This window comes from Dioscorea cayenensis, chromosome 4 (genome assembly GCF_009730915.1).
Source record: "Dioscorea cayenensis subsp. rotundata cultivar TDr96_F1 chromosome 4, TDr96_F1_v2_PseudoChromosome.rev07_lg8_w22 25.fasta, whole genome shotgun sequence".
In the NCBI taxonomy this organism is placed as follows: Eukaryota; Viridiplantae; Streptophyta; class Magnoliopsida; order Dioscoreales; family Dioscoreaceae; genus Dioscorea; species Dioscorea cayenensis.
In genome coordinates this window covers 8,047,159-8,064,952 of record NC_052474.1, presented here as the reverse complement: position 1 = coordinate 8,064,952, position 17,794 = coordinate 8,047,159, and the positions used below count along the sequence as shown (strand labels likewise).

General features: G+C 37.0%; 2 protein-coding genes across 4 annotated transcripts; one reads left to right on the top strand and one right to left on the bottom strand.

Moving 5' to 3' along the window:
* Window positions 1-132: 132 nt before the first annotated feature.
* LOC120259075 (homeobox-DDT domain protein RLT2-like) lies at window positions 133-12,792 on the top strand. Of its 3 annotated transcripts, none has more exons than XM_039266612.1 (19): window positions 133-575; window positions 659-1,171; window positions 1,761-1,844; window positions 2,524-2,594; window positions 3,267-3,785; window positions 3,867-3,956; window positions 4,033-4,197; window positions 4,272-4,494; window positions 4,739-4,839; window positions 5,198-5,284; window positions 5,865-6,017; window positions 6,111-6,266; window positions 7,066-7,275; window positions 7,352-8,053; window positions 8,126-8,671; window positions 9,234-9,869; window positions 9,959-10,063; window positions 11,180-11,440; window positions 11,705-12,792. In XM_039266612.1, exons 1-19 carry the CDS (start codon window positions 437-439, stop codon window positions 12,551-12,553), a joined length of 5,610 nt encoding a protein of 1,869 aa, XP_039122546.1. In that variant the 5' UTR covers window positions 133-436; the 3' UTR covers window positions 12,554-12,792. The 3 variants fall into 3 exon arrangements, with proteins under 3 accessions (XP_039122546.1, XP_039122545.1, XP_039122547.1); XM_039266611.1 differs by having other exon boundaries at window positions 136-575; window positions 11,702-12,792; XM_039266613.1 differs by having other exon boundaries at window positions 137-575; window positions 1,770-1,844; window positions 11,702-12,792.
* Window positions 12,793-14,872: 2,080 nt separating this feature from the next.
* Window positions 14,873-17,535, bottom strand: LOC120259114 (protein PIN-LIKES 2). Its single transcript, XM_039266648.1, has 2 exons — window positions 17,410-17,535; window positions 14,873-16,567 (listed from the first exon to the last, which is right to left on the bottom strand). The coding sequence occupies exon 2, from the start codon at window positions 16,465-16,467 to the stop codon at window positions 15,121-15,123; it is 1,347 nt and encodes a 448-aa protein (XP_039122582.1). The 5' UTR covers window positions 16,468-16,567; window positions 17,410-17,535; the 3' UTR covers window positions 14,873-15,120.
* Between the last annotated feature and the right edge of the window lie 259 nt (window positions 17,536-17,794).

Genomic DNA, 17,794 nt, shown 5'->3' with positions numbered 1-17,794 from the left:
AAAAATATATATATATATATATAAAGATAGATCTCAATCCATATCTCTCTCTCTATATAGATCCCCCTTTCCCAAACTTTTCATCAAACCCTTCACTAAATTTCCTTAAAAAAAAAATTATTTTTTGGGGGTTCTAATCATAATAAAATAAAAATAAAAATAATTTTGTTTTTCATTTTTTTCTTTTTTTCCAAAATGGATTTCATGGCCAACGACTTGAAGACCAACACCACTAATTTTCTAATTATCCCCAATCTTTTTGTTTTAATTATCATTGAATCCTTCTCTTCTTCATTGCTTTTCTTGTTCTATTTGTTCATATTCTCGATGAAATCCAACCGCTCATCTCGGTTTCGCTTTTCGTTGTTTTTCTCTGATTTTTCGTATAAATAAATGAGGATTGTTTTTCGCTCGATTTGAGATCTAGGGTTGCAAGATGGAGGTTGGGGATGGGGCGGAGGGGAAGAGGCCATCGGAGGGGTGGAAGAAGACGCCGGAGAGCGCCGGAGAAAAGCCGGTGAAGAGGATGATGAAGAGCCCCTACCAATTGGAGATTCTTGAGAAGACTTATGCGGGTTTGTGAATTTTTTTTCTTCTTTTTTTATTGGATTTTTTTGGGTTTTTGGGTGAATTTGATTGGGATTGGATTTGGGGGTAGTGGAGACGTACCCGTCGGAATCCTTGAGGGCGGAGCTGTCAGTGAAGACAGGGCTGACGGATCGGCAGCTTCAGATGTGGTTCTGTCACCGGAGGTTGAAGGACCGGAAGTTCCCTCCGGTGAAGAGGTCGCGGAGGGAGGAAACATCGCCGCCGCCGCCGCCGCCGGCGACGGAGGCGGCGATGCAGCAGGCGGGCGGTGATATGATGGTGGGCTCGGCCTCTGGGTCAGGGTCAAGTCCTAGCCCTAGCCACTTGGCGGAGCCGAGGAAGGGTGCTGCTGCACGGGCTGCGGGGTCGAGGATTGGGGCCGAGATGTCGAGTGCGGTTGGGCGGAAGAGGTACTATGAGGTGGCGCCGCTGATTGCTCCTCCTGTTCCGCAGCTGTCAGTGTTGGAGATGCGGGTGATTGCTTCTGTGGAGGCACAGCTCGGTGAGAGGTTGAGGGAGGATGGGCCAATACTTGGAGTGGAGTTTGATCCTCTGCCTCCGGGTGCATTTGGGGCTCCAATAGGTATAACTTTGAACTTATTACCCTGGTCAATGCATTTGTTGGTTTTTGAAATTGGTATCTCTATCTCTAGTATGATTATGAAAGAGTGACATCTTCTAGCTAATGTGAGTAGTTATGTGGTTTCTGAGTATTAATTTGAGTTGAGAACTTAGTAGTTTGTTAAGAATGGAAACACGAAATCCATAGAATTTTGATAAGTTGATGATCACCGTCGAAAATTTGTCCAGGAAAATGCTGAGTTCCCAAAGGAGTTGTTTATGTAGAGTATGACCTTTTTTTAAAATTCTTTTGTTGTGTGGAATAGATTATTTATGAGGCTCATGCACTTAGAAGAAGAAGAAACTACATGTGGTTGTGCTTCTTGAACAACCTGCAGTATGTGTTATTGTTATGTTAGTTATGCAGCAAAGGTCAAAAGATTTAGGTCGCTGAAGATCAGCATACCACTTCAATTTTTTTTACTATTCCTCATTTTGATTCTCCTTAAATGAGTGTATTTCTGTTTTGAGTATTTTCTAGGACCTATGTGGTTTGAGTTCTTCTTTACACTGTTGACAATGTGGTTTTCCTGTTCTTTTTTATGTTATGGATCCTCAAGAATCTGATGCACCAGCAGTTTTATCTCATCGGCACCCAGCAACTCATCATTTCTTGGATAGATTTGAAAATTCAGGTATTTTTACTTGCAATGTTAAATGAATGATTTGCTGAGTCTTCTCCAGTACCTTTTAGATCTTTGAGTCTAAACTAGTTAGAAACTGTTAGGAGTCATAGAGTAATAGAAAATTAAAAACCTTTTAATTTCACTTTCCACTAATGTGCTGAATGTGTCTATTCATGGGATCTAATGTTATAACATCTATATTTTTCAACCTCTTTCACAAGTAAGAATTAAATAGCAGATTGTCAATATCAATATGGTGGATATCATATGTAACGATTATATAAGTAACTTAGTACACTGCATTTCTTTTTGATCAACAGAGATACAAGAAATTGTAGTAATGGATATATTTGCATGATGTCTATGGTATGCAATAGCAATTCATTGGGCAAAGGAGACTATATATTGTGCTTGTCTTTTGTTATTCTTTTGATGTTGATATTTGTTTCAACCTTTCTGCTTGATTTTGTTCATCTATTAATTCTTGTAGCAGCTACTTGTTCAAATTCCAGTGTTAAGGAACATGTTGAATCCTTTTCAAGACCAGTTTGTTTATTTTTTGAAAAAATTCCAAATTAGTTATTCTTGATTTATTTTATTATTTTATTATTATTTTTGGGTTATATTCTGTAGAGTTTCTAGTATTTATTTTTATTTTTATTTTTTTATTGTTGAACACCAATTACAGGTCAACAAAAGCAGCATATTCGGCCATATGATGGAAAAATATATGAAAGGCATGACACGAAGTCAATGAAGGTTTTTTTTCCCTTATCTTTTTTAGTATGAGGCTTCAATTGGCTTCTTGATATATTATGGTAGCACCTTGCTTGGATTGTTCAAGGCTAATGCTTTATATGACTTCTTTCTGGTGCCCCTTAATACATTAAGGGGCTGTTTAGTTTGTGGTAATGTGAAAACATTACCGGGAATCAGGCGGTAATTTGATCATATTAACATGTTTGGTTACTATAATACTAGTAATGTTAACGGTAATGTGAGATTATCAATAGTGAAATATTACTAAATAAGTCGGTAATGACGTTACCACCAAAATAGTTGTTTACCACCAAAAAATTTGCCCTCACCCTTTCAATCTAATTATTTTCTCATTCTCTCTTCAAAAATTTAAAAAATACAAGCTCAACTAAGCAAATATGGTGACGAAAGATTACTAGTAATACGAGTTCTTAACTAAACATGGTTATCATAAAATTACCACAACATTTCTGGGCATATAACATTCCCAACCTCATTACCATAGTAATCTTATTACCGTAGTAATATACCATTTCTGTGAACCAGTAATTCTTCTATTGTTGGTCATAACAAAGATGACTATTGGTTTGTCCTCAGAGAGAGGAATTTTTTTTTCACTATGCTAATATATATGATTTTTAACTGGTTAAATGATACTCTTTTGGCTTTCAGGCATCAACTTTCTTGCACAGTGCAGAATCGTCTTTTATTCCAAATTCATCAAGTGGTAAGAAAAAGTCTGGAATGGGTGGCACTCATCTCACGCATTCTCATGCTGGTTCAAGGGCTCTTCAGGAGTATCAATTTCTCCCAGAGCAACCAAGTGCACGTGCAGATGAAAGGACCTCTCAGTCTCATTACTATGACTCGTCAGCAGATATCCATAGCCGAGCGTCATCTTTAGCTTCTGGAGGGCAAAGCATGCGTGGCAATGAGCAGGTGGCCCCGAGCTATACTTTTCAAGGACATATGTCAAGTTCCAGCCTTCTGTCTCAACAAGGGAGGCAGCAGATGCTTTCTTCAGGTTCCACAGAGTATGACAATCCTCAACACCATAATTCTCATACGAACTCTGCACTTGATGGCCAATATGGTACTCATCCGGTTGTGGGAATAGAGAATTCATATTTAACATCTGAGAGGAGAACTTTCCGTGATGATGATGTTTCTCGGATGGAGAGGAAACGCAAGGTATGTACAAATTCACATATAAGTTCTGTGTTGGGCTTCAAATTCTTGTGAATATAATATTGCAACTTGATAATGGTTTAGAGTGATGAAGCAAGGATCGCAAAGGAAGTTGAAGCCCATGAAAAACGAATAAGGAAAGAGCTTGAGAAACAAGATATTTTAAGAAGAAAGGTGTGCCTTTGTTCCATGTCATTTTGTCATCTATAACCATCAGCCAGCCAAACTTACAAAAGTTTTGTGTCTGCAGCGAGAGGAACAAATGCGTAGGGAGATGGAAAGGCATGATCGAGAAAGAAGGAAGGAAGAGGAGAGATTGATGCGTGAAAAGCAACGCGAGGAAGAGAGGTTCCTTAGAGAACAAAGACGTGAAAATGAACGGAGAGAAAAGATTTTAATGAAAGAGTCCTTGAGAGTGAGTGATTATATTTGATCTGCTTTCAAACCTAAGGAAATCTGGTGACTCTTTGCTTGTTTGTCTGTGTTTAGGCCGAGAAGCTGAGGCAGAAAGAAGAAATGCGAAGGGAGAAGGAGGCAGCAAGACTTAAGGCTGCCAATGAGAGAGCTACCGCTCGCAGAATTGCTAGAGAATATACGGAGCTTGTTGAGGATGAACGACTAGAACTCATGGAATTGGCCACATCTAGTAAAGGATTACCATCAATAATGGCTCTTGATTTTGATACTTTACAACGGCTTGATGAATTTAGAGGTTTATTTTTAATTTTATTTTTTATTTATTTTTGTCTTTTCCATAATGCACCACAAGTATCCAAAGAATAGGAAGGATGCATCAAACTTTGGTAACTAAGCAATCTGTAGCATTCAATAATTGTTGTTGTTCTTGATGTTCTTGTTGTTTTACTGTTGAAATCATTTACATTTTCATGTGCAGTGCACATCGTTACTCGCATGTGGAAGATTTTGAATTTCTATTTGTATACTTTTGGTTGCAGATATGTTGAGTACGTTTCCTCCTTCATCAGTTTGCTTAAAAAGACCCTTTTCTGTTAAGCCATGGATCAATTCTGAAGAAAATATTGGGAACCTTCTCATGGTATTTATTCTTAGTCTTATAATACAATGACTTGTTTTTTGTGTAATATTTAGTTATTTCTTCCAGTGGATTTTTTACCTGGTGGAATGCTATGCATGCTCCACATTTCATTTGTACAACAAAAACATTACTTTTCCATACTAACACCCTTTATGAATTAAATAGCTAGTGTGGACACAAAGTTGTGGGTGTAATAATGATTACTACATTGCTAAATGGCAGCTTGTGCTTGTCTCATTTTGTTATATCAGCTGCCATCTTTCTATGTTTTGATTAATGCAATTTACTAAAGAGTTCATGTCAAGCTATGAAGCCTGGGAATTATTTTTGTCTTATGCATGTGTTTGTCATGAACCAGGCATGGAAGTTTCTAATCACATTTGGTGATGTCCTCAAGCTCTGGCCTTTTACTCTTGATGAGTTTGTTCAAGCTCTGCATGATTATGTAAGTTCACTATGTTTTAGTCCTGATTATTGATATTATCTTGTGTTCTTTAATTGTTTACCATTGGTGGGCAATCGGAAACATCATGTTGGTTTAGGTCAAAATGACATGAAATGTTTGTGAGGTGGCAGGCCCGAAGCTGTTCCATTGCTATTCGTAAATCTGATTGATAACAACCAATGCTTTGCCAGATAAATGTTCTTGGTTAACACTTATTTTGTTTACCTCTTTGTCTTGTCACCATGTTAGATAAATATTACAATGATGCTCTTTAATTTAATGGGTAATGGCCAATACTACAGCTAATTGCTCTTTTGCCTGTTTTACAATCTAATTTTGTTCAAGTCTTCCTGTTTTCATGATTTTAGATAGCATGACCCACACACTAATGGTTCTTACATGCTTCGATCATTATTGACTCGCGTCTTATGCAAAGCATGCTTAATATATGCTGACAGCTGGTTGACTCTTACACCACAGATGCTAGCTATGCTGCTTATTTCTGCAATATCAGCAATCCTCTGTAGCTATTCCACCACTCCAGAATTGCTTCAGATTCATAATTCTTAGCTCTTTACAGGATTCGAGGTTACTAGGAGAAATACATGTTGCTCTTCTGAAATCTATCATTAAAGATATTGAGGATGTTGCAAGGACTCCATCTATGTCATTGGGGAGCAATCAAACTAGTGCTGCTAATCCTGGAGGTGGTCACCCTCATATGGTTGAAGGGGTGAGCGGCCATTCCTGTTGTACCATACGTTGATCGTCTCATTGGTTTAAAAGTCTTTCTTTGGCATGACAACTAATGTTCCTCTTTCTCTAGGCGTATTCTTGGGGTTTTGATATTCGTCGCTGGCAGCGCCACTTGAATTTTATGACATGGCCTGAAATACTACGGCAATTTGCTTTGTCAGCTGGATTTGGCCCAAAATTGAAGAAAAAGAATGTTGAGCATGCATATTTCCGTGACGATCATGAGGTATACAAACTGACTCAGTTTGGTAAAGTTTCTGTGATATGTCATTAAGCATCTATTATATTTCAAACTATGGTAGCTTTTTTTCTTCCTGGTGTGCAATTAAATTGTATCCACCTTAGTTAAATATGTTTGTAATAATGTTTTCTTCTCACCTGCATGAAATTGGTCAGGCCAATAATTTTGCCAAACCTAATTATAATAGGTAGTTGACTGTAATGTAAACTGCTATCTGTGTTTCACTCAGAAGCTTAGTAATAACTCATTGTACAGCCTTAACCAATACAATGCCAATTGTTTAAGTCATCATGATTAATCCATCATTGGCTTCTTGTTGATTGCATTCTCATAACAATGTCTATCACTTTAACTTTTCCTTTTAAAATTGTTCTAGGATCAGCAGCGGATTCTTTTCATGTTTTCCTCCATCTCTTTCTTAGGGGTTTATATGCTATATGAGCATTATATTTAAGATGAGAATTGTATCAATAGATTGCATTTGACATACACTATTACGTGAGAGCTGTATGAGTTCAATTACGTTAAGCAAGTGAGCTAATCTTGTTGTATTTAGTTTTGGAGTGAGTACAATTACGTCAAGTGATAACAATTATTTGCATAATAAAATTATTTACATAATAAAAATTATTTACTAGATGATTAGCACCATCCTGTGGGTAGGAAGGTTTCTCTATGTCCTGATGATATTATTACTTGGTTCATGCATACGTAATCAAAGATGCTTTTCCATAATTCTCTAGTAATGGTATGACATAGCCTGTATCTCTGAATATGACTGCAGGGTAATGATGGTGAGGATATAATAACTAATCTAAGGAATGGTGCAGCAGCTGAAAATGCTGTTGCTTTGATGCAAGAAAAGGGCTTTACTCATCCTCGGAGGTCTCGGCACCGTTTAACTCCTGGAACAGTGAAGTTTGCTGCATTTCACGTTCTCTCTCTTGAAGGAAGCAAGGGGTTGACCATATTAGAAGTTGCAGACAAAATCCAGGTAAATGGCTTCTTCCAGGCTGTTTGTTCTATTTCTTGTTTCTTTCCCTCTTAGTTGTATCATTCCTTTTCATCAGAAATCTGGATTGAGGGATCTCACAACCAGCAAGACACCAGAGGCATCTATTGCTGCCGCACTTTCTAGAGATACAAAACTTTTTGAAAGAACAGCTCCTTCAACATATTGTGTACGGACCCCTTATAGAAAAGACCCTGCCGATACTGATGTGATACTATCAGCTGCCCGGGAAAAAATACAGGTTTTTCAAAACGTTCCTTCTGACTCTGAAGAAGCCGAGAAAGATGCAGAAGATGCTGAAAGAGAGGATGATTCTGAATGTGATGGGGAGGATGATGCCGAAGTTGATGATACAGGAACTGAAGTAGAGCCAAATAAAAATTTTCTACTTCCAAATGAACAAAAAAATGCTAAAGCAAATCAACTAACGGATAAGGTTAAGAGAGAGCCATTTTGTGATGCAGTTGATCCACAAAGGAGGCTTAGAGATGTTCAGAAGCATCCTTCAGAAAAATCAAAAGATTTGAGTGTATCAAGTGCTCCCAATGGTCAGTGCCTTGATGCTGATTCAAACTGTCATGATGAAGTAAACAACCTTGATCAAGGAGACATGGAGGTTGATGAAAGCAATTGTGAGCCATGGGTTCAAGGTTTGACAGAGGATGAATATTGTGACCTTAGTGTTGAGGAGCGTCTTAATGCTCTCGTGGCTTTGATTGGTGTGGCTATTGAAGGAAACTCAATACGTGCTATTCTCGAGGTATGTTGTTATTCTGTTTAACATTTGATGATGTTAAGCTCTTTTTATGTGTCATCTGAAAGATTCTTGCAGGAGCGGTTGGAAGCTGCGAGTGCTCTTAAGAAGCAAATGTGGGCAGAGGCACAGCTGGACAAGAGGCGTATAAGGGAAGAATTCACTGGCAGGTATTCATATTCTTCTGCCATGGGAAACAAAGCAGAGGCATGCCAAACAAATGCCACAATGGAGGGGAGTCCACTTCATGGTGTTGATAATAAGGGTAGTGATGGGAATTTAGATATTCTCAACAACGATCAATTTGTTGATCCACATAACCTATGTAATGGCAACATGTCTGCTGAGAAGAATTTGTTGGGGCCAGAATTTTCGACTAATACAGATATTTTGGCACCTCAGCCATATGGATATGCTGCAGAAAAGTCACGCTCACAGTTGAAGTCATATATTGGTCATAAAGCAGAAGAAATGTATGTATATAGATCTTTGCCATTAGGTCAAGACCGTAGACGCAATAGGTACTGGCTATTTTCGACCTCTGTTTCTCGAAATGATCCAGGTTCGGGAAGGATCTTTTATGAATCTAGAGATGGCTTTTGGAAGCTTATTGATTCGGAAGAGGTATATATCTTTTATGCTGTCTTCATTTCTGATGTTCCACTGTTGCAGTTTGCTCTTGCATGTATTATAGTTTTGAACGAGACTTCCATTATGACTGAATTTGTAGTGCACTTGCATGGGCTTTTATACACTATGGCTGCACTTATTTGATCTTGCTTTTGACATGTGTTAACATTTTGTTATTGGTTTGAGGATTGTTTCCTTTGGTGTTACATTAGTAAAATTTTTCTTGTCAATGTCCTGATCTTATGTATTGGTGTGGGTTAAGCAGTGGCTATGCTATTGCCTTTACTGCTATAAAGAGTTGATGTCACCAGATTTATCAATCCAGCAGTTCTTTGATGTGCCAGTTGTAAATCACCTTTTCCTTATAGTCCATTGGAAGCTCTGGATTCCTTGGGGGAATTGTCAAATTGGTCTTTTTAAGCTTGTGCAAGTCTGAATATTGATAATCTTGGTTTTACAAAATTGCTTTTTCATTTGTATAATTCTGTGCATATGTTATGCGTTATTCTCTTTGGAGTTTTTTAATTTTTAGTTTTATATATAAAAATCAATGCAGGCATTTGATGCTCTCTTAGCATCATTAGATATTCGTGGGCTAAGGGAGTCACATTTACATTCAATGCTGCAAAAAATTGAGAAAGCATTTAAAGAAACAATACAAAGGAGAAAAGATTGTGTTGATTCTGTGAAACCAATTGGAAGTCTTGGCAAGGCAGGAGCAGCTGAAGTGTCTTCCAGGTCTGATTGTGGCAGGGAACTTGGCAGTCCAAGCAGTATGCTTTCTGGTCTAAATGCAGATCCATTGGAGTACTCATCATCTTTTAGATTTGACCTTGGCCGAGATGAGGATGAGAGAAATGCAGCTCTAAGGAGATACCAAGGCTTCCTTAGGTGGATGTGGCAAGAAAGTTATAATCCTTCTATATTATATGCCATGAAGTATGGAAAGAAAAGATGCTCTGAACTTCTGCAAACCTGCCAATCATGCTACCAATCTTACTTTGCTGAGGAAAGGCATTGCTCTTCTTGCCACAAGACATTCAAGATATTACATAATGCTGATTCAAACTTTTCTGAACATGTGGTTCTATGTGAAGAGAAGAGGATGAAGGATCCAGATTGGAAATTTGTTCTCTCAGATTCTACCCCCATCAGGATCCGCCTTTTGAAGGCACAGCTATCACTGATTGAGGTGGGTATTATTGTTTAAGATTGATTCCTTTTTACCCCGGCACGAGCCTTCTCCTGTGTTGTATGTAAATAATCTGTTTTTGTTTTCAGGTTTCAATTCCTGCAGAAGCTCTTCAGCCATTTTGGACAGAGGGCTACCGAAAATCCTGGGGAGTGAAGCTGCATTCGTCCTCATCTGCAGAGGAGCTTTTCCAGGTATTTTTCATCTTTCAATTATATTGTTATTGATTTCTTATTTAAACGTTAGCTTCCGAAGTTTTGATATCATAACCATTTTCCAAGTATGTGATTTGGCGAATCTATGTCCTTGTTGACTTTTATCCTACCATTTATACTTATCATACTCCTTCAGCACTTGCATTTGACTGAGTTTTATGTTCATGCCTTCTTAAGCTATCACAAGAGTTTGAACAATTGCATTCTATGTTTTCTCTTTTATTTTATGCATTATACTGTCATCTATTTTAGTTTTGCGGTTTTCAGTTATATTTTTTATCAGATGAATGATTAACTGCATGTCTGCATGAATTCTGAAACTATTAGTGGCCAAGTAGTAAAACAAAGTTCCTTCTTCGAAGAAACTGCAGTTTAAACTTTAAACTATGTTGCTTTGATCTGGAAGAGAAGCAAGCCTGAGGTATTTGGACCATATCTAGATGGTGTCCTGTAATTAAATTCTTATCATTGGCTGCCATAACAAAAATAAAATAAAGTAAAATAAAATCAGTCTTTTGCCCTAAACATATGTTTTATTTTTGTTAAGCACCAGTTAGATTCTTAAAATCATCGTGGTCTATCCTTGCTAACAAACCGATTATGCCTTTCCTACTTATTTAGATTTGCTGATAATTTAGGCCACCAAACTCAATTACGGTAATCAGTATAAAGTTTTTCACCATCTTTCCGATTTGTATCCTCATTCTCAGAACACATTTTATCTCTAGTAATTCCATGTAGCTGTTTATGTTTATTCCACTTTGCGATTGTACAAGTCTTTGCATATCTTTTTTGAGCCTTATATTCTTCTTTGCCCATATATCCACTCTATCATGCCCTCAGAAATGTTTTTCTGAATTAGGAGGAGCATTTGATTCAAAAAGTTTTGTTGTTTCCCTGTGTAATTGAGTTCATTCTGGCTGTCTACCTAAAAATATGTGCAGTGAACTGTATGTTATGGTCTGGAGATTGGTTAATGGTATGGTGTAACTAACTGTGTAAATGGAACTCTAGTTAGAACTGTATTTACTAAAGTGTTCTCTTCCACCTGCATCTCATCAGTGTTACTAGTCTTAATCAATTTGTCACTCACAGGTTCTGACTCTTCTAGAGGCTGCCATAATACATGATTGCCTATCCTCGAGTTTCGAAACAACAAAAGAGCTGTTAAGTGGTGTGGCTAGCCTTGCAGCTAAAAATTCTGCTTCTCTCTCTGCGCCAGCTCCTGTATTGCCATGGGTGCCAGATACTACAGCTGCTGTGGCTTTAAGACTTCTGGATCTTGATGCATCTGTTGCTTACATGGTTGAGCAGAAGTTAGGTTTCCATAAGGACAAAGAAGCTGCTGAGTTAATTGTAAGTTCATTCTCCGTATTTGATACATACTCCATCAACATGTCAATTCCAAATGGCCATGCATCTCATGTAAATAACAGACAGGAAGTCTCTACTCTAGTATTATGCCTTTGACTTTGATAGTAGCGTAACCTCATGATCAATGTTGAAGTGATTTTGCATGTGGGCTGAAGTAATCCAGGATGTGTAGGCCTTTTAATTCTCATATCTTAAGCTTTGACTTTCAGCATGTGGATTTAATGGCCTTCTCCTCTCATGCAGAAGCTTCCGTCGAGGTATAATGTTGCCAAAAACACACAAGAGCTTGATCCCAGATGTCCTCAGGACCTAATTGACTACCAGGAAGAAGCTATGTGGCTTGATAATGTGAATGGAAGGAGGGGTCGTGGAAGAGGGATTCGCGGCAGTAGGCCTACAGCTCGAGGCCGTGGCCGAGGCAGGGGACCAAGGGGAATTGGTTCTTCTACCAGAATGGAGTTCAAGGTGCGTGGAACTCTTGGTACTTATGTGAGAACTGCACGGAAGTATACAAGAAGAGGTGGGAAGGTACGTGGTGCCCGTGGACGTCAACGTGGGCGACGCACTCCTAGGCCCCGCCAAAGACCAGAGGGTAGGGCTCCTGTTGTGAAGGTAACATTATCCGACCATTTCAACACCGGAACAAGCAGTATCAAGCGTGACAAGATTGTAGAACCACCGGTGAGTATGGGCAGAGCACGGTGGGGACTTGGAGGGGGCAAGAGAGGTAGTTACCTCGCAGAAGCTGAAGATAACAGCATAGGGTCAGAATCAGAAGATCAAGCCCAACCTTCAGAGGATGAATATGATGACCAGGCAATGGATTTCACTCGAGAATACAATCACAACGAACCAACCGGCTTAATGGATGATGACAGTGAAGAAGATGAAGATGGTGAAGGAGACGGTGAGGAAGAGGCAGAGGATGAGGATGATGGTGTTCAAGAAGGGCAAGATGAGATAGATGAGGTGGAGGATGAGGAGATGGGAGATGAATATGGAGATGAAGTTGGAGATGATGATGTGAATGGTGAAGAAGAAGAAGATGATGATGAAGCACCGTTATCCTTCTCGTCAGATTACAGTAGTTCATAAATTGCACACTATCAGTTTATTATCCTGAAAGACAAAGAAAAAAAAAAAGCAAGCGAAGAGTAGGAACACTTAAGTGATTCTGCCTGCATGGAGATAAGGGGCTGGTTCTCTTTGGTTCCATGTTCTAAGTTTATATTCTTTTCATGTATATGCAACGGCTATTGGTTTATTTGAGATACAAGAAAATGTGGGCTAATTGTATTGCCATATCAATAGAAAGAAAAATTGTACTTTTTTTATTTTTTATTTTTTATTTTTTCATATTAACAACACCAGATAGCAAGTAGTCAGGGTATTTGGGCATTCTAGATTGTTAAATACCACTTCGTTTGAGATTAAGGTCTTGTTTGGGTTAGTTTTTGGAAAAAGAGTTTTTTTTTTTTAATTTGTAGAAGCATTTTTTTTAAAAGTGCTTTTAAGAGTAAGTTAAGTGTTTTTGAGTATTTTATGTTTGGATAACTTAAAACAAAAGCACTTTTATATATGTAAAGTTGTTTTGATGGGGATTTTTAAAAGGGCTTTTAAAGGTGGTAAATTACTAAAATAAACATTCATTGAGTTTTCATTAAGTTACTATTAGACATTGGTATTAATTATAACGAAAGCACTAATAATAATAATAATAATAATAAATTAATACATTATGATATTAATTATAATTACAATTATTATTATATTAATTATAAGTACATTGGAGAAGTCAAGGCTATGAAGGGTGGGGAAATTTTATAAAAGGACATGGGTATTTTAGTAATCTTACAATCCATAAAAGAGCTTCTAAAAAGTGCTTTTGAGAAAAGCACCTCCTCGACAGCTCGAAAAACAGACATGTACACTTTTTCAGAAACTTCGCTTTTACCAAAAAAGCTAATACAAACATAAATTTCAAAGCCCAGAAGTGCTTAACTTATAAAAAAATGCTTCTGGGCTTTAAAAAAGCCAACCCAAGCATGCCCTAACTGCATATCTTATCTAATCGTATTTTCAGGAAGGGGATGCTTGGAAATGTTTTAGTTATTATTTGAAGTTCTTACTTAAAACTTCAAATTTTATGATTTCAAATGTGAAATTCCTTTACTTCTTTCAAGTCTTTAATTTTCGGAGGGGTGTTTATTAAACAAAAAAAAAACAAATTTATTTAAGGACCGTTTGATTCATAGTAATAATATATTACTGCATAATGAGATTACTTTGGTGATGAAATCAGAAATGTTATATATCAAGGAATATTGTGGTAATTTATAATAATTATATTTGGTTAGAAACTCATATTACATAGTAATCAATTTGTAATGTTCTAAATTTTTCAAAATACCTTTGTATCTTCCATTTAGAATTAAGTTTAAATTTAAAGTAAAATAAAATGTGGGATGAAAATAATTAAATTATAACATCAAAAATTAATGTTTGCACATTTTTTTTCCAAAATACCTTTATATCTAAAATTCTTGAGCAAATGAAAAGTTACAATAAAATAAAAAATTTACATAAGAAAAAAATAATTACAATACAAAAAGTATATAGTTTTTAAAAAAATTGTTTTTTTAAAATAAAGGGCATATTTGTCCAAAAAAAGTTTCAGATTACTATTTATTTGATAATTCAACATAGTCACCTATTTTGGTGGTAATGAGATTACCAAGTTCTTTAGATAATATTCTAATATTGGTAATCACTGATTACTAATATTATCATTGTTACCAATCCAAACATAGTAATTTTTTCAGATTACCACATAACAAATTATACTGTGAAAAACATTACCGTGAATTAAAGGAACTCTCTATAAAGCATCATTATCACACGTTGTAAAATTTCACTTGCTCATGCAACCTTGCAAAACAAGCTATTTTATATGCGCGTCAATTAAATAATGCTTCAACTATCTAACTTGGATATATTTTTTTTAATACACAATTGGGATCAACATTGTAAATGCTTATAGAACCTCGGAAAATATTTAAAATACTTATAAAACAAGCGGTATATGTAGTAGAGGCAGATTTTCCCCATAATAATAATAATAATAATAATAATAAACTAAAAATAAAGTATAAGAAGATTTACAATAGTAAGCATGTAATATTGAAAATTTATAGAATAAGAAGGTTGTCACCAAAAGAATGAAGATAGGCCAGGAACATCTCCAATTCAAGGTTTCAGAGAAATATAAAATTAACAAATTGAATAACAAATTCAAAAGCACAAATCCTTAATCCTTGTGTACTATATATATATATATAAGAAAAAAACTTGAAACTTGATAGCATTACAATGCTAAGATTAAATGCTACAATTAAGATAAAGAAGAATTAAATAGATAAAAGAAAACAGCTTTATTCACACTCATGAGTGACCCATGTTTTTCAGAACATTAATCTGCATACGGGTTCATTACATTTGATCATCTGCATTCACAAGTACACAACAGACAATACGACGCAATAATAATAATAATAATAATAATAATGCGAAAAAAAAAAATGTACAGTAGTAGCAAGAGCATGCCACAATTGCCAACACAGGCATACAAGCCAAAAGGCCGAAAACTCAAACTAGAGTTATCTTCAGACATAAGAGAGCAACTTGAAGTAAACAAATACATAAATTGAAAGCGGGATTATTGCACATATATGCTGCCAGAACAAGAGTGCAGATGCTTCACGAACAGCATATCCCCTCAAGCTCGCGATTGCTCCCAATAGAATGGCACTCGGCATTGTGTATTGCAACAAAAGTACAAACCGAAACATTTGATCTGCCTCTCCCAATAGATGCAATTTATCAGCCAATGCCACCACTCCGATTCCCACTAGAGGTAGCACCAAAAGCCTAGTCACAGTGATCCCAATAATTGTTCTAAGGCCGAGTGATGAATCATTGGGACCATCGGCAAGCATCCCTCCAAGAATCAGCATTACTGACGGAACAACTGCTCCGGCCAAGATCTCTAAACTGTCTGTTAAGACAGCGAGTGGTGCATCACTGCCAAACATGAAATCTCTGAAAATTGGAACCATGCCGACAATGATGGCTAGCAAGGAAGCGAGAGTCGGGGGCTGAAGAATGTGTTTGATTGGAGTTTCTTCTGCCACAATTCTCATTCTTCGGACAACCTTTGGTTCTGCCAAGCAGTGAATAGACTTTGGACTATGACAGCTTGTGGTGGCTCCTCCCTCTTCAGTTAAATCAATATCAGGGAAGGTGTTCTGAGAAGAGCCTGAAATACTCATAAAGACTCTGGCAATGAATGGTCTCTTGGAATGTTCGGTTTCCTTGTCTGCCATCCCAGGCCACTCAGCTTCATGAAGGAGAGGCCTACTGAAATTGCTGGGAGTGACTGGCTCCTCCTGGATCTCAACTTCCTCAGGTACAATCTCATAGTATGCCATTGGAGGCTCCATCATGTGGTATACAAAGGTGTAGACAAGAATTACAGCGACCCATTGGGCGAAAGAAACATATGCCACACCTCTCCGGTGACAACTAGGACCGAAAAGATTGTCAGGGCTATGACATACAGATCCAACAATGGCGATCGGAAGATTCCCAGTGTTGCCAAATCCGGTCATGATAACAGTGAAACGGAAGAATTGGGGTGGGGGGCGGCACACGATAGCAACAATATAGCCGAGAGTGCAGCCAATGGCCGTACTAATAAGCACATTGACAGGGATGAACCACCATTCAAGGGCTTCTTCGAAGGTGATGGATTGGCCAAGTTGGACAAATATGAGGCAAGGGAGGAAAAGAGCAAAGACAAGTTTGCTAAGGAGCCTAAAGGTGGCCCGAGGAACAATTTGGATTCGTGGATGGCCAAGTACAAGACCTATGACTGTGAGGCACAAAAGTTTCATCAAGGGCACGACAGCACTTAATAAGTCTTCGCCTCGAGTTCTCATTTCGTTGTCCATGGAATTTAAGCAACAGAAGAAAAAAAAAAAAAAACCACTTTCTCTCAGGAGCTAGCAATTAGCTTTCTTCCTTCTAAATTTTGTTCATTCACAACACAGCCTGAAATATTATGGAAAGTCACTAAGCCACACAAGAGAAGATATCGACAGAATATTCCATTGAGGAGTGAAGACCTTTGTAACTAAAAATCACAATCTATGACATTAAAATAAAAAACAATATCCATGATTCTTAAAACACAGCGACCAGATTCAAAACACACAATAAAATCCAAAGAGCAGTGCAGATCTTTGTACTTAAAATCACAATCAGTGACATTATGTATATCCATGAATTTTAAAACATAAAAGATTATGTACAATTTCAGATTCAAAGACTCAATAAATTCCAACGAAAAGTGAAGATCTACAAGAACAAACTACAAACAATCATCTGTATCATTGATATAAAACAAGATGCAAAAATTTAATCTTCAACAAGCAAAGACAATATCACAAGATCATCAATATATGAGGATAACTTCCAGGAACACAGCAGATAAGGATATACAGAACATTGCTCTCAAATCATTAAAAAAACCTCAAGATTTCAACAAAATAGACAATTTATGGGGAAAAAAATAGACATTTCCAACTACCACAAGTGGGAGTAAAGGTAAAAATGAGGTTTTTCCAGAAACTCAGACAAGTGCTTTCAGATCATAATGAAAAGAAAAACTCCTCAGGATTTCAACAAAATGATAACTTTAAGCAAAATCAAACACTTACGTACCAAAATTAAGACAAAAAATTGATGAAATACGTAAAAAACACAGGATTGATGAATCACTACAGACAAATTCAGATATAAAATAAAGAGGAAAAAAAAACAGTACAGATCTGGTACAACGAAAGATAAAACACAAAGTTGGAAGAGATTGAGCAAAGAGGGAGAAGACTCACCGATCAACGCAACTTGCAAATGCTCAGGAGTTGAATTTCACCGTTTGCTCACGAGGATCCAAAAGGCCGAGAAAGAGCGAGAGCGAGTGGGAGAGAAAAGTTGCGTGTAGAGAAGATATATTGTTTAATTATTTATTTTATTAATTATTGTTATTTACAATGAGGCCCTAAAAAGATTGGTAATTATGAACTACTTCCTCCAATTTATCAAAAATTCGAAATCATAACAAAGATATGTCAATTTCGGTCAGGGTGGCAATTCATCTAGATAAGAAGATATATTGATTTCTTCAACATATACATGACCATATATTGTAATACGATACGACTCACTTAACCTATTTGTAATTGAATCGTGTAATATAATATGATACACTTAGCACTC